The sequence below is a fragment of the Bison bison genome, unplaced genomic scaffold (genome assembly GCF_000754665.1).
Source record: "Bison bison bison isolate TAMUID 2011002044 unplaced genomic scaffold, Bison_UMD1.0 scf7180017864374, whole genome shotgun sequence".
Lineage (NCBI taxonomy): Eukaryota > Metazoa > Chordata > Mammalia > Artiodactyla > Bovidae > Bison > Bison bison.
In genome coordinates this window covers 93,601-110,939 of record NW_011494946.1, presented here as the reverse complement: position 1 = coordinate 110,939, position 17,339 = coordinate 93,601, and the positions used below count along the sequence as shown (strand labels likewise).

At 42.2% G+C, this 17,339-nt stretch overlaps 1 protein-coding gene across 1 annotated transcript; it reads right to left on the bottom strand.

The window, feature by feature from the left end:
* Window positions 1–1,383: 1,383 nt before the first annotated feature.
* Window positions 1,384–15,369, bottom strand: LOC105000721 (zinc finger protein 596-like). The gene is given in 9 exon segments (XM_010856705.1): window positions 1,384–2,538; window positions 2,541–3,716; window positions 4,189–4,280; window positions 5,047–5,142; window positions 6,328–6,454; window positions 8,387–8,469; window positions 10,150–10,368; window positions 12,284–12,368; window positions 14,945–15,369. Coding segments are annotated over 6 exon segments (1,533 nt in total). The 5' UTR covers window positions 8,399–8,469; window positions 10,150–10,368; window positions 12,284–12,368; window positions 14,945–15,369; the 3' UTR covers window positions 1,384–2,508.
* Between the last annotated feature and the right edge of the window lie 1,970 nt (window positions 15,370–17,339).

Below are 17,339 nucleotides of genomic sequence, written 5' to 3'. Positions count from 1 at the left end.
CTTATCCTCCTACTTACTTATGAATGAGGACTCTCACTTACAGTGTGCCTGCAAAGGGAGACACTGTTTAGTTATTAAAGGGTGCTGCTTGAGGATGAATATCTTTTATCTAGAATATGCCTCAGCTGCTTCAAGGCAAGTGCTCAGTGCGGGTGTCATCTGGACCAAGACTTTTAAAACTAAGCAGAGAACAATACTACCTTTCCCATTTGGAGGGGCCACATGGCTATGTGAACTGGGCTTGGAGAATGAAAAGAACACTGTAGAGGATTAAGGAGCTAGGATTGGGTGGGAGAATTAGGGCAAATGAAAAATTTTGCCCATCCTTTCCTGGATATGCTGTTCATCAGGGATTAGAAGCATCTTCAGTGTCTCCAATTCACAGGTAGGTCAGTCCCTCTCTTATACCCACTGCTGCCAAGCAACATGTGGGTTTCATTAGCAAAGGGAACTGAAGGACAGAAAAACCGATCTGTGGGTTCCATGCTTATAGACTTTGAGTTCCCAGTGTTTTACTGGACAGTGGATGACCATCACACCCACAAGGAGAATTTGTCCTTATGTATATGCTTGTGTCACAGGAACGAGGTATGTTGAAAGATGTATTTTCAATTCCCAAGAGTGACCAGTTAAGGCTGATCTTGCCTTAGAGAGCTCAGATGAGAAGAGCAGGAGTCAGGAGTGCTTCTTAGGAAGCATCGTCTCTTTTGGTTGGTGTGTTCTCTTCCTAACGTGTCCTTTTTCCCCAGGGCCTGCTAATCTCTCTCCTGTATCTTGCCTCACACATCTGCTCAGTCACTCATGGCCTTCCCTGAGCCCTCATCCATCTCAAGATACACTCTTTTCATAAGGAATTCTTAGTGGCCATTTCTGAGCAGAATGATTTATCTGCAGAAGTCTAAGTTTTCCTCTGCTTTGGGCAAGTTGGAGTTCATTTGCTGATTCAAACTAGGCTGTATTCATATTTTGATAGTTTGGCAAGCTTTGTTGTTAGTCGCCAAGTTGTGTCAAGACTCTTTGGGACCCCATGGACTGCAGCATGCCAGGTTTCCCTGCCCCTCGCCATCTCCTGGAGTTGGCCCAAGTTCACGTCCATTGAATCGGTAAGCTACCCACTGCCTAAAGCTATTCTCATCCACAACCAGGAGGTGGGCTTTTCACTCAGCTTTCAACAGGACTTTACACTACATTACTTTTTATGCATGTGAAAAGATGAATATGGTTTTCCTCTTTCCATGTCACTGATGACTGATTAATGCATTTTATTTGACATGTAAATTAACTTTCCTACTTGACCAATTTTTCATGTAACTTCACATACTGTTTTATATTCTGTAGTTTTATTGTGCACACACACATACAGACATACATGAACACGTGCACTCTGATTCATCTTAGTTATATTTTTTATACAATACAATAAAATACAAATCTTTCCTTCATCTTATCTCCCTTTATTTTGGAATGCTTCCTCTATTTGATCACTATAAGGTATTTTCTGCACTTTAGTCCGGGTGTTATATTGTATGGCATATTTACAAATGTTACATATCCTCTTGATGAACTCAGTTTTTAATTAGTCCGTCTGATGTAAACATGGCTACCTCTGTTCTTATGATTTCCATTTATGTGGAGTATGTTTTCCATCCCTTTGAGTCCATATGTATGTCCCAGAAAAACATGGGATAAACTGATTACAAACATCTGTGTTTTCAGTTTTGCCACCTGTGAAACATAGGTAATAGACATGTTTAAATGGGTACCAAGGCCCAGGCCTTCTCGTTACCCTGGCGGAAGGAAGCTCCACCTTCCCCTCTCTGAGCCTTCTGTTTGTGTATGGGAGGGGCTGAACTCCTGGATCTCACTCCCAGTTGGGGATCTGTGGATTCATGGCTGTTGACAGGGCAATATGGGCAAGATCAGGGGACCATGGCTGCTTCTGCTCTCCCTGCTTTCTGGGTGTTTCATGCATCACTAGGAGGGGCAGCACTTTTCTCATTACATGTATGTCAGGCATTCCAGAAGGGGATACTCCAAATGCCTTCCATATTTTTCATGTCCTAGTTTATTTCCACTAGCAGTTACCTGACACCGAATCTTCAGATGCGTGCCAGGAGTGGTGCTAAGGTAAACAAGTACAGTGATTACAGGTCCAGTTTCTCCCCTCTGTGGTTTACTTAAAGGATAACATAACCAAAGGTATTTCTACACTAATTACAGATATATTATTGGAATTTCTCTGAAATGTGATTTATCCATTTAACAGTTACAGCTGAGGATGAAGATTCCTCCACATTCATTCCATTTGCAGTTTGTTCTCCCACGAGTCCACTGCTAAAGGTTTTGCTACACAGGTGACATACATATGGATTCTGTCTACTGTGAATTAACTTTAGTTAATTAATAAGGATGAATAAAGACTCTTACACATTGAAAATAAACATAGTATTTCTTCATTGTGTGAGTCCTCAAGAGTGTTTATACTTTGAAGGTATGGGTGGTGAATCTTCATTTATCACCTTTATAGCATGAGTTCTCTCGTGTTGTCTGAGGTTAAAATATTTACTGAATGCTTTTCCACATAGGTAACATTTATATGGTTTCTCTCCAGTGTGAATTCTCTTATGCAATCTAAAGTTATAACTCCTATTGAAGGCTTTACCACATATATTGCATTCATATGGTTTCTCACCTGTGTGAGTTCTTTCATGTCGTCTAAGGACAGAAGAGTGATTGAAGGTTTTCCCACATAGGTGACATTCATATGGTTTCTCTCCAGTGTGAGTTCTTTCGTGTCGCTTAAGGACAGAAGAATCAGTGAAGGCTTTCCAGCACAGGTGACATTCATATGGCTTCTCCCCAGTGTGAGTCCTCTCATGTCGTCTAAGGACAGAAGATTCAGTGAAGGCTTTTCCACATAGATGGCATTCATATGGCTTCTCTCCAGTGTGAGTTCTCTCATGTTTTCTAAGGTGAGAACAATGAGTGAAGGCCTTCCCACATAGATGACATCCATATGGTTTCTCTCCATTGTGAGTTCTCTCATGTTGTCTAAGGTAAGACGTTTTACTGAAAGTCTTCCCACACAGGTGGCATCCATATGGTTTCTCCCCAAAATGAGTTCTCTCATGTTTTCTAAGGTCAGAACAATGAGCAAAGGCTTTCCCACACAGATGACATTCATTTGGTTTCTCTTTGGTGTGAATCACCTCATGTCGCCTAAGATTATAACTTTTACTGAAGGCTTTGCCACACAGATGACATCCATATAATTTCTCTCCAGTGTGAATTCTTTCATGTTTTCTAAGGTCAGAACAATGAGTGAAGGATTTTCCACAAAGATGACATCCATGTGGTTTCACTCCAGTGTGAATCATCTCATGTCGTCTAAGGTTAGAACTTTTACTGAAGGCTTTCCTACATACATGACACTCAAATGTTTTCTCTCCAGTCTGAGTATTATTGTGTTGCCTATGGGCAGAACTTTGAATAAAGGTATTCCTTCTTTGATGACATTCATATGATTTACTTCTAGAACGAATCTGCTTCTGTATATTAAAGGATGGCAAGTAACTGATGGCTTTTCCAACATCTTGGCTAATAAAGGGTTTCTTTCCCACTTGAGGTATTACATACTGAGTCAATGGTAAGATTTCAGTAAATTTTTCTCTGAAGTTGTTGCATTCCAAAGGATCCTCTTGAGTGTGAGACCACTGCTTTTTGAAATGAAATGACAGATTGTTACAAATTTGCCCAATTTATTCATTCCTTCCTTTCTCTACATATAAATTCTAGGGTAATCATTCAGTGATGGACTCCAGTTAAAATTGCTTCTGTATTTTTAATATTTACATAAACATGAGCTATTACTCTCTTGCAAGCATAGATTTACCTTTTGTAATATCCCAACTGCAGAGATACCTATTTAATTTTAAAGACATTATTATGTTTCAGTGTTTAGGAATATAATCCATAATTACATAACTGTCTGTTTATAAGACTATAAACTGTTTATAGTTCTGACTATTGGTTAATCTTTTCTTCCTTAAAACCAGACTAACTAAAATTTTCTCCTGTGGAAGTCCATGATCCCAACTTTAGTTAAACCAGGTACGTATGCCAAATTTCCAACTTATTCAAGTCCCAGGTCTTCATCTGGAGGAACATATTTACACTTGTGAAGCTTACCATTGCACTAATTAGAGGTGCGTCCTTCTTGCAGATATGTTGCATAGATAACATTTCCTGTTTTTTTGGATCATCTTCTCTATCTGAAATGACTAGAAAAAAAATAAATTACTATAATGATATCAGTGGAAGTAAAATGTTGAAGTGACCCAATGCTCATTTGTGTCTGTTTCAAATACTAACACACAGATGGGAAAGAATGTCAAATTAGGGAATACTGTAAAGAGAGAAGAAACACATGTAACAACTGTCATTCTCAGGACTGAATTATGAGGAAGATAAAATGAATATGGCAAGTTGGGGAAGAAAAGAGAAGATCCTATTCATAGAACAGGACCACGAAAAGGGATGTTTTGTGAATGTTTATTAATTCCAGTGGGTACACAAATTTCACCTTGTGTAAAGCCAAGGACAATGGCAGAAAGCCTTGTGAATAGAAAATTGATGCCTTCAATGTATGATAACATCTGAAAAATGCTTCCCCATGACACTGTCTAAATTTTAAAAACAGCCTACAATGCGGGAGACCCCAGTTCGATCCTTGGGTCAGAAAGATCCCCTGAAGAAGGGACAGGCTACCCAACAGTTTTCTTGGGCTTCCCTGGTGGCTCAGACAGTAAAGAATTCACCTGCAATGTGGAAGACCTGGGTTCGAAAGATTCCCTGGAGAAGGGATCAGCTACCCACTCCAGTATTCTTGCCTGGAGAATTCCATGGACAGAGGAGCTTGGCAGGCTACAGTCCATGGGGTCACAAAGAGTCAGACACGACTGAGCAACTTTCACTTGATTTCTTAGGGCCTATTCACTCACTGACCAGGCTCCTCCTCCTATTGAAGTACAGGTTCTTGGAACTCACCTGGACTCTGACCTTGCAGGAAGCCTAACCCTTCTCTTGAAAGTTGCTCTCCTTGCTCCAAATGGGAAATCACATCTGATTTGTAAAGCTGATTACCTGTTTGTAGGAGAAAGATATGTGGATTTTGAGTTCCATGCTCATAACAGTGCATGATCACAGAGCAGACTAATGAGGAAGAATACAGTAACCTCTAAAGGTCAGAACAGAGAAGAGTATGTTGAAAACAACATGTACAGGCTTTGACTGGCAAAATGATAACTCTTCAACTTGTTCCCAAAGACATTAATGACCTATCACCACTAATGCCCATGCCCAAGTTCAAAGACAGATTATGGAATCTGCAATATTTTCATTTCACAGTGCTTTAATACTATATATCCAAAGAATCCAATACATACAACTTCCACCAGAAAAATCTAAGTTCTATGTGGAAAACAATATATCTATTATTTTTAACACTGTGATCTGATCAAACCACAGTCCTTGCTGTAAAATAAATTTTAAGAAATCACATTTATTTACCCATACAAAAATAGTGAGTTCCCACCATTGCTTGAGCATCAGAGACTGAGTAGCAACGAAGACTCAAAGTTGTGTAAGGAAGATTACATTGTAGTGGGATTGACAAACTATACATAAGTAGTGAAATGAGTGAAAGTCACTCAGTCGTGTGGAGAAGGCACTGGCACCCCACTCCAGTGCTCTTGCCTGGAAAATCCCCTGGATGGAGGAGCCTGGTGGGCTGCAGTTCATGGGGTTGCTAAGAGTCAGACACGACTGAGTGACTTCCCTTTCACTTTTCACTTTCATGCACTGGAGAAGGAAATGGCAACCCACTCCAGTGTTCTTGCCTGGAGAATCCCAGGGATGGGGGAGCCTGGTGGGTTGCCGTCTATGGGGTCACACAGAGTCAGACAGGACTGAAGCGACTTAGCAGCAGCAGCAGCACTCAGTCATGTCTGACTCCTTGTGACCCCATGGACTATACAGTACATAGAATTCTCCAGGCCAGAATACTGGAGTGGGTAGCCTTTCTCTTCTCCAGGGGATATTCCCAACTCAGGGATCAAACCAGGTCTCCTGCATTTCAGGTGGATTACTTACCAGGGGAGCCACCAGGGAAGCCCCCAAAAATATAGAAATTAAAGAAAATTTTGATAAGGTAGTTCCAAGAGTTATGATAAAGAGTCAAAACAGAATCTGGAGTGAGAAATGGGAAAGTTTTCCTCCATCCTTGTTGAATGAATACATACACCAATCATTAAAGAGTAACTGACTAACCAACTGAGACCAGATGACTGATGTTCTCCAGCATCACCTCTCTGAACAGTGTTCTCTGGGAGGTGTCCAGGAGGGCCCACTCTTCCTGGGTGAAGTCCACAGCTACATCTTGGAAGGTCACTGATTCCTAAAACATCACAGAAATCGTTTTAGACACGGCCATCTCTGCCAGGGGAGGACAGTACAGGTATAAGGCACTAAGGAAGTGGCAGGTGAGTGTACAGAATCTCAAACAGTACTTTGGGTCCAATCAAATCATTCTCATCGTTGACACAAACCTCTGACTTTCAGCAACCTACGAAGACACACACACTCTGAATACAGAAAACTTCATTATAAAAAGACAATACAAGTCTTTTGTTACTAATCTCCATGGTGTAACAAACCGTGGAGATTTCCCAATAGATTTATAATTACAACTTCCAAATCATGATTATAAAATTTCCACTTGAAAACTGAACAGTCTTCAATTCAATTTCAAGTAAATCTAAGAATCATCACAAGGGATGACGTATCCATGATATGCCCCTTTTAAAACATGACTGTGGTTAGATTATTGCTCTATATGGCCTCAGTTTCTTCCTCAGTGAAATGGTTTTTAATAATGTGTCATCAGTTCTGAAAGATCTAATGACTTAATGTGTGATGTGCTATCTAGCAGCCATTTCTTAAATATAACTTTTAGGTTTATTATTCAGGAAATGGTAGAGACTATTGAAGCAACATCTAGAATTCTGCCTAACTGATTAGCATTCATACAGGTCTTGGGATCAGCAGGTACCACCTTTCATCTTACAAAGCTGAGGTGTTTGCTATTAAGGGTAAATGAGTCAGCAGCTCACACCACAGGTCTGAGACTTCTGCAGGGAAGGACAGTCTTATCCCGACCTTCCTATGTCTGAGGTCTCCCTTTCTCAACTACCCTGGGATCTCCAAATATCAGTTATTATTGTCCTTTTGTTTCTTTGTCTTGTCTCTCTACTCAAGTACATCTGAAGCCACCTGATTGCTCTGGCCTCTTTCATTCACGGAAAACTTCCTCAGGGCTTAAAGTAGTACTCTACCTCCTATATTCTTTCTTCTGAATCACAGCTCAAATTAAGAAAACACTATTCTCTATACACTGTTTCCAGTTATGAAATGTGAAAAAGCAGAAATTACAAAGAGGGAAAAATTTATGACTTGGGACATTGATAATAATGAAAATTTAGTTTTCTTTTTTAGAAGATTTTGAAAAGCACAAATATACTTTATCAAAATTTTAAGAAGTTTAAATTTGAAAAAATGTAAGTTAATGACTCCTCATTGCCTTCTCCTGCATAATCATTTGTTTTCTCTTAGCACTAGTCAGCACTCCCTCAGTACCTAACACTGGACTCACCAATGTCATCTGTGGAAACATCTGTCTCTCCAGTGGGTGGGTTGCAACGTTTTCCTTCTTACTCATCTCCATTGCCTGTATTCACCTCAATCCTAAGCCCATCACAGTTAATAAAATGGTTAATGACAATCTTTTTTTTTTTTTTGCCAAGTGGGCCATGGGCTGCATGAAGAAAAGAAAACCTCTCTTATCTCTTCTTGAATACATGGCATTAATAAAGACTGGAATATCTTACTATAACGTTGGGAAGGAATGACCATTTGATGAGTCCTTGACCCAACATGACCATTCCAGAATTCCGGGGAACTTAACTGAAGCTCAGATCCTTGAACAACCTCTCAAGTGCACTTAGAACATGTGTGCCTGTAGGAGAATTATGTCCATACACTGGCAATAGGGCTTCCCAGAAGGCTCAGTGGTGAAGAATCCGTTTGCTAATGAGGGAGACTCGGGTTGGACCCCTGGGTCAGGAGGATCCCCTGGAGAAGGAAATGGCAACCCACTCCAGAATTCTTGCCTGGGAAATCCCATGGACAGAGGAGCCTGGTGGGCTACAGTCCGTGGGGTTCCAAAGAGCCGGACAAATCTGAGCATATACCCCACCACCAGCAATGGCGATAGAGATTAGAAAGCAATTTCTACTGCCAATTTCAGTAGAAAGAGTAATTTCCTACCCACCTGAGATTCCATTGTAACTACTTCAGCTGCCAACTGTCTTCTGGGTTTTCACTTACACACAGTCCAGGCAACAGGAAGCAGAGCTGAGGAAGAAGAAAAAAGTCGTGAGCCTCTCAGCTGTCTGCAACCTCCATATTCACTTGTCATGAAGCCCCAGCCCTTCACCTGGAAGTAGCTCCCAGGACAACCAAAAGAAACATGCAGTGTGCTCCACGCAAAATACGGGTAGAGCTCTCCTAGGATCAAAAGTAAGAAGGCATGGCTATTGTTCTTAGTAAAGAAGGCATAAAAGTGAACGTCACTCAGTCATGTTCGACTCTTTGCGACTCCATGGACTATACAGTCCATGGAATTCTCCAGGCCAGAATACTGGAGTGGGTAGCCTAGCCCTTCTCCAGCAGATTACCCTGACCCAGGAATCAAACAGGAGTCTCCTGCATTACAGGTGGATTCTTTACCAACTGAGCTATCAGGGAAGCCCAAAGAAGGTAGAAACACCCTCAGTTTAGAGTAGAATGTGGACACCACTGAGTTTGGTATGCTAATTCGCTCACGATGTTCAGAAGTGTCCAGTTCCCTCCTAACTCCAAATCACAGGGATCAATGACTCATGCCACGTGTGTCTCCACCTTGAGTAACAACCATGAACTTCTCAGGTTTAATTATTCTTACTTTGTGCACTGTTTCTCCAGCTCCATTCCACCCCTCTAGTTCCTTGAAACATCCCTGCTTTTCTCAGCCCCTCATACACTCATCTGGAATCACTGTCTCTTCCAAGAATTTCCAGTGACACTCACTTTTAGATTTCTTCTGCATTTAGTTGTGAACTAAGAGAATTAAGAATATATTTTGACAGGGTTAATTATTTTAGGTACTTATTTTATTTGGAGGAATCAACGGCACCTACTTGCAATGTGTGTGTGTGCTCAGTCATGTCCAATTCTTTGTGACTCCATGATCTGAAGCCTGCCAGGCTCCTCTGTCCATGAGATTCTCCAGGCAAGAATACTGGAGTGGGTTACCACTTCCTTCTCCAGGGGACCTTCCTGACCCAGGGACTGAACCCAAATCTGCTGTGTCTTCTGCCTTGGCAGGCGGTTCTTTACCGCTGAGCCGCATGGGAAGTCAAGCTCTTTTGGGGAACATACTTTCCCTAACTTTCTCTTAGTCTACAGTCTTCAGAGTAATCTTGTCACTCTAACTCTGTATCACTTACCAAGGACTTCTCAAGTGATACTGTTGGAAGATCTCAAGACTCCACCCTACCTCCTTCATTTTTCTCTATTTATGTGCATTGCCCACGTATGCCTACATATTTACACAGTTACTTCGATTCCTTCCATTACTTTTTCTAAATTGAAAGTGACAAAACTCATGTTTGAATTCCATTTCTGGGCTTACCACTTTTTCCCCCCCAAAACTAATATATACTAGAAATGAACTACATCTCAGTACATCATCTCTCATTCTCCCCAAATATTACTCTTTACCTAGTCTCTAATCTTTTCAATTTCTCCACCAGACATCCAAGGGTAAACATTTTAGATGCTGTCTCAGAACATCACAAATACAGTTTAGCATTGCTATTACTTCTACACTGTTCACTAGCATCCTTCATTCCCACTCAAATACATAAACACAACTTGCTACCCCATACTTATTTCCTTCAATCTGTTTGAGTGTCAGGTCCTCAGAGATCCCTTCATTGAATTCCCACCAAAATGAATACTTCACTCTTGGTGAACATGGTCTCCAGTACTCACCAGAACTAAACAGACGGAAAACCCAGTAAAGCCAAATATTCACTGAGGACACTGCCACAACATTCCAGAGTTCAGAGCATCTTTCTCTTTCCAGAAAATGCATCATATTGATGAATTCTCTTTTGATGCTGTTGATAATCTCATCAGTGTTTTACTCCAAAGGACAGTATCTGACTAAGTGGGTCCCAATCAAGATAAAATCAGGAAATTAGGCAGACCCTGTAGATGAAATTAAGGACAACAAATTGTATTCTTAAGTTCTTGCGTCCTCTAAAAGTCTCAAAAGGAAACTTTATGCCTTTTCTCAGACTTCAGTATTTTTATGATTTTGGTTGTTCTGGGCAGCACTGAGAATCTGCAGCAAATGAATCCTTCCTCCTCTTTAGTTTTATTTGTAAGAGGATCTGTAATCTAACAACAATATTCACAGACTGAGGATAGAAGAGTGGTGACTCTGCATAAGTGTAAATATTTATGCTGAGTAAATCTCTATCCAAAGAAATATCTTTCATTTTTACTCCCAAGCAAGAAAAAGCTCAGTGTATGTCTCTTCAAGTCAGACCTAGTTGTTATCCTAATAACTGAAAAACTCTGCAATCCACAAAATTTAAGGATTTCCAGAATAAATGATTAGTTTCAGGACTGATTTTTATTGTACACAGAATTTAATTTTTTAAATTGTAAAATAAAACATACACATAACATTTATCATCTTAGCCATTTTTAAGTGTGTAGTTCAGTGGTGTCAAATACATTCATAGTGTTATGCAACCATCTTCAATGTTCTTCATCTTGTAAAACTGAAACTCTGCACCCACTAAACAACCAGTCCCCATTCCCCTCTCCTCCCAATGCCTGGAAACCACCAGGCTGTGCCAAAATAGAAGTAAGAAACCACCAGGCTGTGCCAAAACAGAAGTAAGAAGTATCCTAGAAATCAGTGCAGGTGCTTGAGTCAGAACCCAGAAAAGAGAGGAAAAAGATGAAATTAAAAAATGGTATCAAGGAGCTGAAATTGTAATGATTTTTGGAAGATACGATTTCAAACTAAAAAAATATATATAAGAATCCATTTTAACTATCATACCTAATAATACTTTTTAAAGTGGACAAATCCAACCCTAATGTACTAAAATCAATGTTTCCTTTTTAGTAACAATAGTTTAAAACCTAAGTAAACACATGAAAGCCAGTCTGTATGTATAATAGCCAAATATTATGACTCTAACTTCAAATAAATTTGCAAACTCATGCAAAGAAATTTTAAAACTTTTTAAGGACATAAATGTGACATGAACAAAGTCTGCCAAACCAAATTCTTAGACTAGAGGACATGGTGACAAAAAAAATCTGTGACTGCAGAAATGTGGTGCAACTCAAATTTAAAAGTCATATGCAGAATCTGAAAAATAACGTGTATATATATGTATAACTGAACCAATTTGCTGTACATATAAAACAAAATTGTAAATCAAGTATACCCTCCAAAAATCATATGCAATATTTCACATAAAAAATGAGAAACATCCGAAAAGTTGATTTTTGTCTCAGTTTTGATTTGGGATGAGGATATAGCCAAAATAACTGTGAAAAGAAAAAAAAAAAAAAAAACACCTGGAGATCAGTCAAGTTACATTTGAACCTATATTATTTGAAACTTTAAAATAGCTCAAATTAAATAGTTGAAATAAACAATATTAAACAATATATTAGGACTAAATGAACGTAATATTTTATACTATGAAACAGGTGACACCTTACGAAGGGAAAAAAAGCAAAGGCCATGATTTGGTTTCATTGCATCAACATTATCAAAGTGTCTGTGTGTATGTAACTAAACCATAAATTAGAAAAATAAGTAGGAAAATTCATTCTATATATACATGTCTATAAAGAATAACCTTTACTCAGTCTCTTAAATCATTAGTAAAATGGAAATTAGGAACAAAGAGTTGTCATTTTATCCAAATCTACAATTATACACACATATTTAAATGAATCCTGGTTAAGGCACGAGGGGACAGACAGACGAGGATTTCTTGGCAACTGTGTACTTCGTGTAGAGAACGGTGCCAAAACCTGTTACAAAATGAAATGTGCCATCTATTGGCTCAGCAACAAAACCACAACTTACCCAAAGAGGAGGAACACTCAGTATCTGCAGACAAGTCAATTCTTTACAAATCCATGAACACCAACATCTCCCTGGGACAGGTGTGCTGTGAACAATGTTAAAATCCTCTTACTATTAGACATTTTGGGTTGATTTTGTTTTTAAACAATTACAGAATAAAATATACTACATGATGTGGATGAAATGCCACCTTAATTTGTCATGGCTAAGTCTCTAATTACAGGCCAAATAAAAAGATTTATGTTGTTAAGCTTTAGCTACATTGTACCACCAGGTAGAACACTTTTCCCCTCTCCACAACTTTCTTTCATCTTGGTCTACATCCACCTCTTGTGCCTATGCAGTCCCAACTGGCAATCTTATTGACTGCATGGTGTCCAGTTCCTGTCTCTAGTCAATGTCTGGGCATGCAGCATTGCTCATGATGATCCCCCAAATGGAACCACATCCCAAGTTCCATGTCACTGGGTGACAGTGAGATAGAATTGGTCTGGAGATAGGAGAGGCCATAGATGAGTGAGAAAACGTCTTAGGCAGGACATCTGAGAGTCAGATTTTAGCAAGTCCTGAGAACAGCATTACAGGAAAGAGAGGGCAGATCAAGCAACAGATAATATGAGCTTTCCCAGATAAAGATTTACTCCTGACTCCTCATCTTTCCCCTACTCTGAGTGTCTTGCTCAGGCCAGAAGTCACTCTTTAGTGTTGGGAATGTGCCATTCATGTCTTCAAAGAACTTCTCCCCTTTCTGGCCACAACCACACATGTAGGGGAGAAATTAAACATTTGGAAAAAATGGTCCTCTGCATCTGCTGAACTATTAGGGAACAGGGCCAATAAACTCCTACATGGGCATCAACAGCTAAGTTTCTCTGCCCCTCTATGCTGTAAAGCCCACACACCACACAGCAGATATGGGAAGGCAAGTTGGTACAACCCTCCCTTTCAAGTCAATCCTCACAGTGTCTTCCAGCACCTGCTGAGCACAGCATCACCAGATAAGGATGGGAAGAGGTCTCCTCCTCTCCTGTTGCTGAGCTTCCTAGGCTCTTTTTCACTCTCTAACATCCAAAGTGGATCACCCTTTCTCCTCCAAGTTCCCTTTCCTGAACCAAGTGCCACATCCTCCTTGGAGAAATACCTCTGTTTTGCGATTAAACACTCTTGATCTTTCCCTACCAGTTGCCTTTTGACTATGCGAGAATGTGTCCTGGGGCATGTGGAAAGACACATGAACAGGAAAGAGGAACCGTGACTGGCCTCACAGGCACCGGGTGGTCCAGGATCATTCTCACTCCTGCCCCTAAAGATTCCAGATCTCATTTCATTTTCCTGAGCAAGGGCAAGTTGTCTTTCATGGTTGTAATCATCTTGATTAAAACCATTTAATTTCTATTTTCCACAATAGATATCAAAATATACAATTCTATGACTATATAAAAAGTATAACATTAAGAACACTTTTAAATAACGGCATTGGGAAACACAAACGTTCAGGTATGGAAACAGCTCTGAGTAATGTACTCATCATGAACAAATGAGATCTGTGAGAACAAGTTCTAGAATCATCCAGCCTATCATTCAATATTTGCAAAACAAACAAAAAAATTAAAGAAATTTGAAGAGAGCATATACTTAGTTGAAAACTGTAGATCACAGACCAATAAATTAAAAACTCACATACAGAAGAAAGAATGCTGTTGAACACTGGACCACTAGTTTAAACTACCTGGTACTGACTTTTAAGACAAAAATCATTAATATCCCTACCAACTGCACATGAAATAGTGTACAAATTATTTACTAAGCACCAGAGAATATTTTTAGTACACAATAATGACAAGAAAAGGACCAAGGTCTCATGATTTGAATCTGACACAATACACTTAAAGTAATTTGGAAAATTTTAGAGGATGAGATGGTTGGATGGCATCACCGACTCAATGGACATGAGTTTGAGCACATGCAGTCCATGGGGTCCAAAGAGTCCGAGACGACTTAGCAACTGACCTGAACTGAACTGAATGAATTTGGAATCTATCCTTCTACTTTCCCCAACTGCTACTGCGGGTGAAAGTCCCCGCCTCCATTCTGTCCTTGGCCATCTCCGTATTGATCTCCTTTTTGTCTGTTTTCATGTACCATAATGCCTCTTATGGCTTCCCTGGTGGCTTAGCTGGTAAAGAATCTGCTTGCAATGCGGGAGACTTGGGTTCGATCCCTGGGTTGGGAAGATCCCCTGGAGAAGGGAAAGGTTACCCACTCCAGTATTCTGGCCTGGAGAATCCCATAGACTGTAGTCCATGGGGTCGCCAAGAGTCGGACACGACCGAGCGACTTTCACACCTCACACACAATGCTACTTATTCAGTCACTTTCCTTTTTTACTGGTATTTTGTCTCTCCAGTCCCACTGCACCCACCTCCCTCCCTCCTCTATTTTGCTTTTCAAGTCCTCACTCTCCTTTACTCCTTCCTTCAGTCTCGGCCTGCCCGCCCCACTCGACACCCATGGAATGGAGCAAAGATGCTCTGCCCAGGAGGACACTGTCCCATGAGGGAGCGGTACCCGTGCCGGCAAAGGATAGGACTTGGGACAGAAGGTCACGGGGCGTCACTGGACAGGGCCGATACCCTTCCCCAGGGGGCTCAGGGGCCTTACTGAGGCGGTGACCGCCGAGGGGAGCGAGCGGCGGGGCCGGGCCGCTTCTGGAGAAGACGGGGGTCTGCGGATTCCTGGAGCCGCCGGAGGGCGCGGAGTCCCGTGCGGCCCCGAGAGGCACAGAGGGCGAGAGCGCACGTTGCGAGTGGGGACCTGACACGGGGCGGGACCCCGTGAAGAGACCATAGGCCGGAAGGTCGGACCAGGATGGCCTCGGATCCGGAAACGGATGCGACTCGAACCCGGCAGCGGAGCTCCCGGCTTCGCGAGTGTCAGGGAGCCCCGGGCCAGCGGCGCGAGAGCGGGTCTGTGACGTCGGCAGGGACTCGGGCCCCGGTGTGAAGGAAGGGGTGGGGCGGGGCCGAGGAGCGCGAGAAGTGCCCAGGACAGCACTCACCGAGAGGCCCTGTGCTCCCGACACCCGCTTCCGGGTAAGGGGGGGCGTGGCCGTAGGGGGCGGTGGGGCCGGGGTTGGGCGGAGCCTCGGAAGGCCTCGCCCAGGATGGGCGTGTCCTGAGCGCGGTGGGCGGCTGGAGCGGTGTGGGGCGTGTCCTCTCGGTGGACATTGTGGGCGCGGCCGGAGACTCCCCCCGCCCTGCCCTCCGTGGGTTCCCGCCGGGCCGGTGCGGGCTCACACATCTCAGTCTCAGCCTTTGGCTGTGCGGGCGCTGGGGCTGCTTCCTCCTGGCTTCGGGATAAGTGTTTCGAGCAACTCCAGGTCGGAGCTGACAGTTGTGAGGCCTTTCCTAGTAAATTCTGGGATGTTTCCCTGTTACCGTGTGGAAAACGGGTTAAGTTGAAATCACCTCTCGCTCCTGGAGACTCCTGTCAGGACTCGGCCTCCGGCGGGGACGTGGCTGGGGCCAGCTGGGCCCTGCGGTTCCTGCCCTCCCTGCGCTGGAAGTGGTCTGCGCTGGCGATGGAAACCAAAAAGAACAGGGTTTCCCTTTCTGTCCCCATTCACCAGGGAGGCAGCACGAGCCCTGAGCTCACCACCGGGGACTTCATGTCATGTCCATGACAGTGTGGACAATCTCCTAATTCAAGTCATTGATTTATAAATACATTGTATTTTCACATTGACCTTATCCATATTCCCACGGCTATCTGAAATAATGTTCAGTTCAGTCGCTCAGTTGTGTCCGACTCTTTGCGACCCCATGGACTGCAGCAGGCCAGGCTTCCCTGTCCATCACCGACTCTGGGAGCTTGCTCAAACTCTTGTTTATTGAGTCGGTGATGCCATCCAACCATCTCATCCTTTGTCGTCCCCTTCTCCTGCCTTCAATCTTTCCCAGGATCAGGGTCTTTTCCAGTGAGTCGGTTCTTTGCATCAGGTGACCAAAGTATTGGAGCTTCAGCTTCAACATCAGTCCTTCCAATGAATATTCAGGACTGATTTCCTTTAGGATTGGTTGGATCTCCTTGTTGTCCAAGGGACTTTCAAGAGTCTTCTCCAACACCGCAGTTCAAAAATATCAATTCTTCGGTGCTCAGCTTTCTTTATGGTCCAACTCTCACATCCATACATGACCACTGGATAAACCATAGCTTTGACTAGATGGACCTTTCTTTGTTGGAAACGTCGGAAAATAATGTTGTCAGAAAAAGTTGTCAGGAAATACTGTTAGTGTTAAAGAAGAAACATCAGTGACATTTGTTAAAGCTGATAAAATTTGTAAACATAAAATTCTCTGTGTTTGTTTGGGCCTTCTCCCTCCATAATGTGCCTGTGAATTTGCATGCACATTAGCCAGAGCTCCTCAAAGATAGGAGTGCCTGCTCAACCACAATATTGCTTTTTTCCCTTTTCTTCTGAAGCTAGCAATTATTATTAAGTCACTAAGTTGGACTTTCCTGATGGCTCAGACGGTAAAAGATCTGCCTACAATGCGGGAGACCCAGGTTTGATCCCTAGGTCAGGAAGATCCCCTGGAGAAGGAAATGGCAACCCACTCCAGTATTCTTGCCTGGAAAGTCCCATGGATGGAGGAACCTGGGAGGCTACAGTCCTTGGGGTTGCAAAGAGTCGGACGCGACTGAGCGACTTCACTTTCACTTTCAGTCACTAAGTCATGTCTAACTGTGACCCCATGGACTGCAGCACCCCAGGCTTCCTTGTCCTACACTATCTCCTTGAGTTTGCTCAAACTCATGTCCATTGAGTCAGTGATGCCATCCAACCATCTAGTCCTGTGATGCTTGCGTCTCCTTCTGCCCTCAGTGTTTCCCAGCATCAGGGTCCTCTCCAAGGAGTCGGCTCTTGGAATCAGATGGCCAGCTTCAGCATCAGTCCTTCCAATGAATATTTAAGGGTTGATTTAACTTTAATTAATTAATTATTAATAAATTATTATAATTTATATTAATATAAAATAAATATATATTATATATT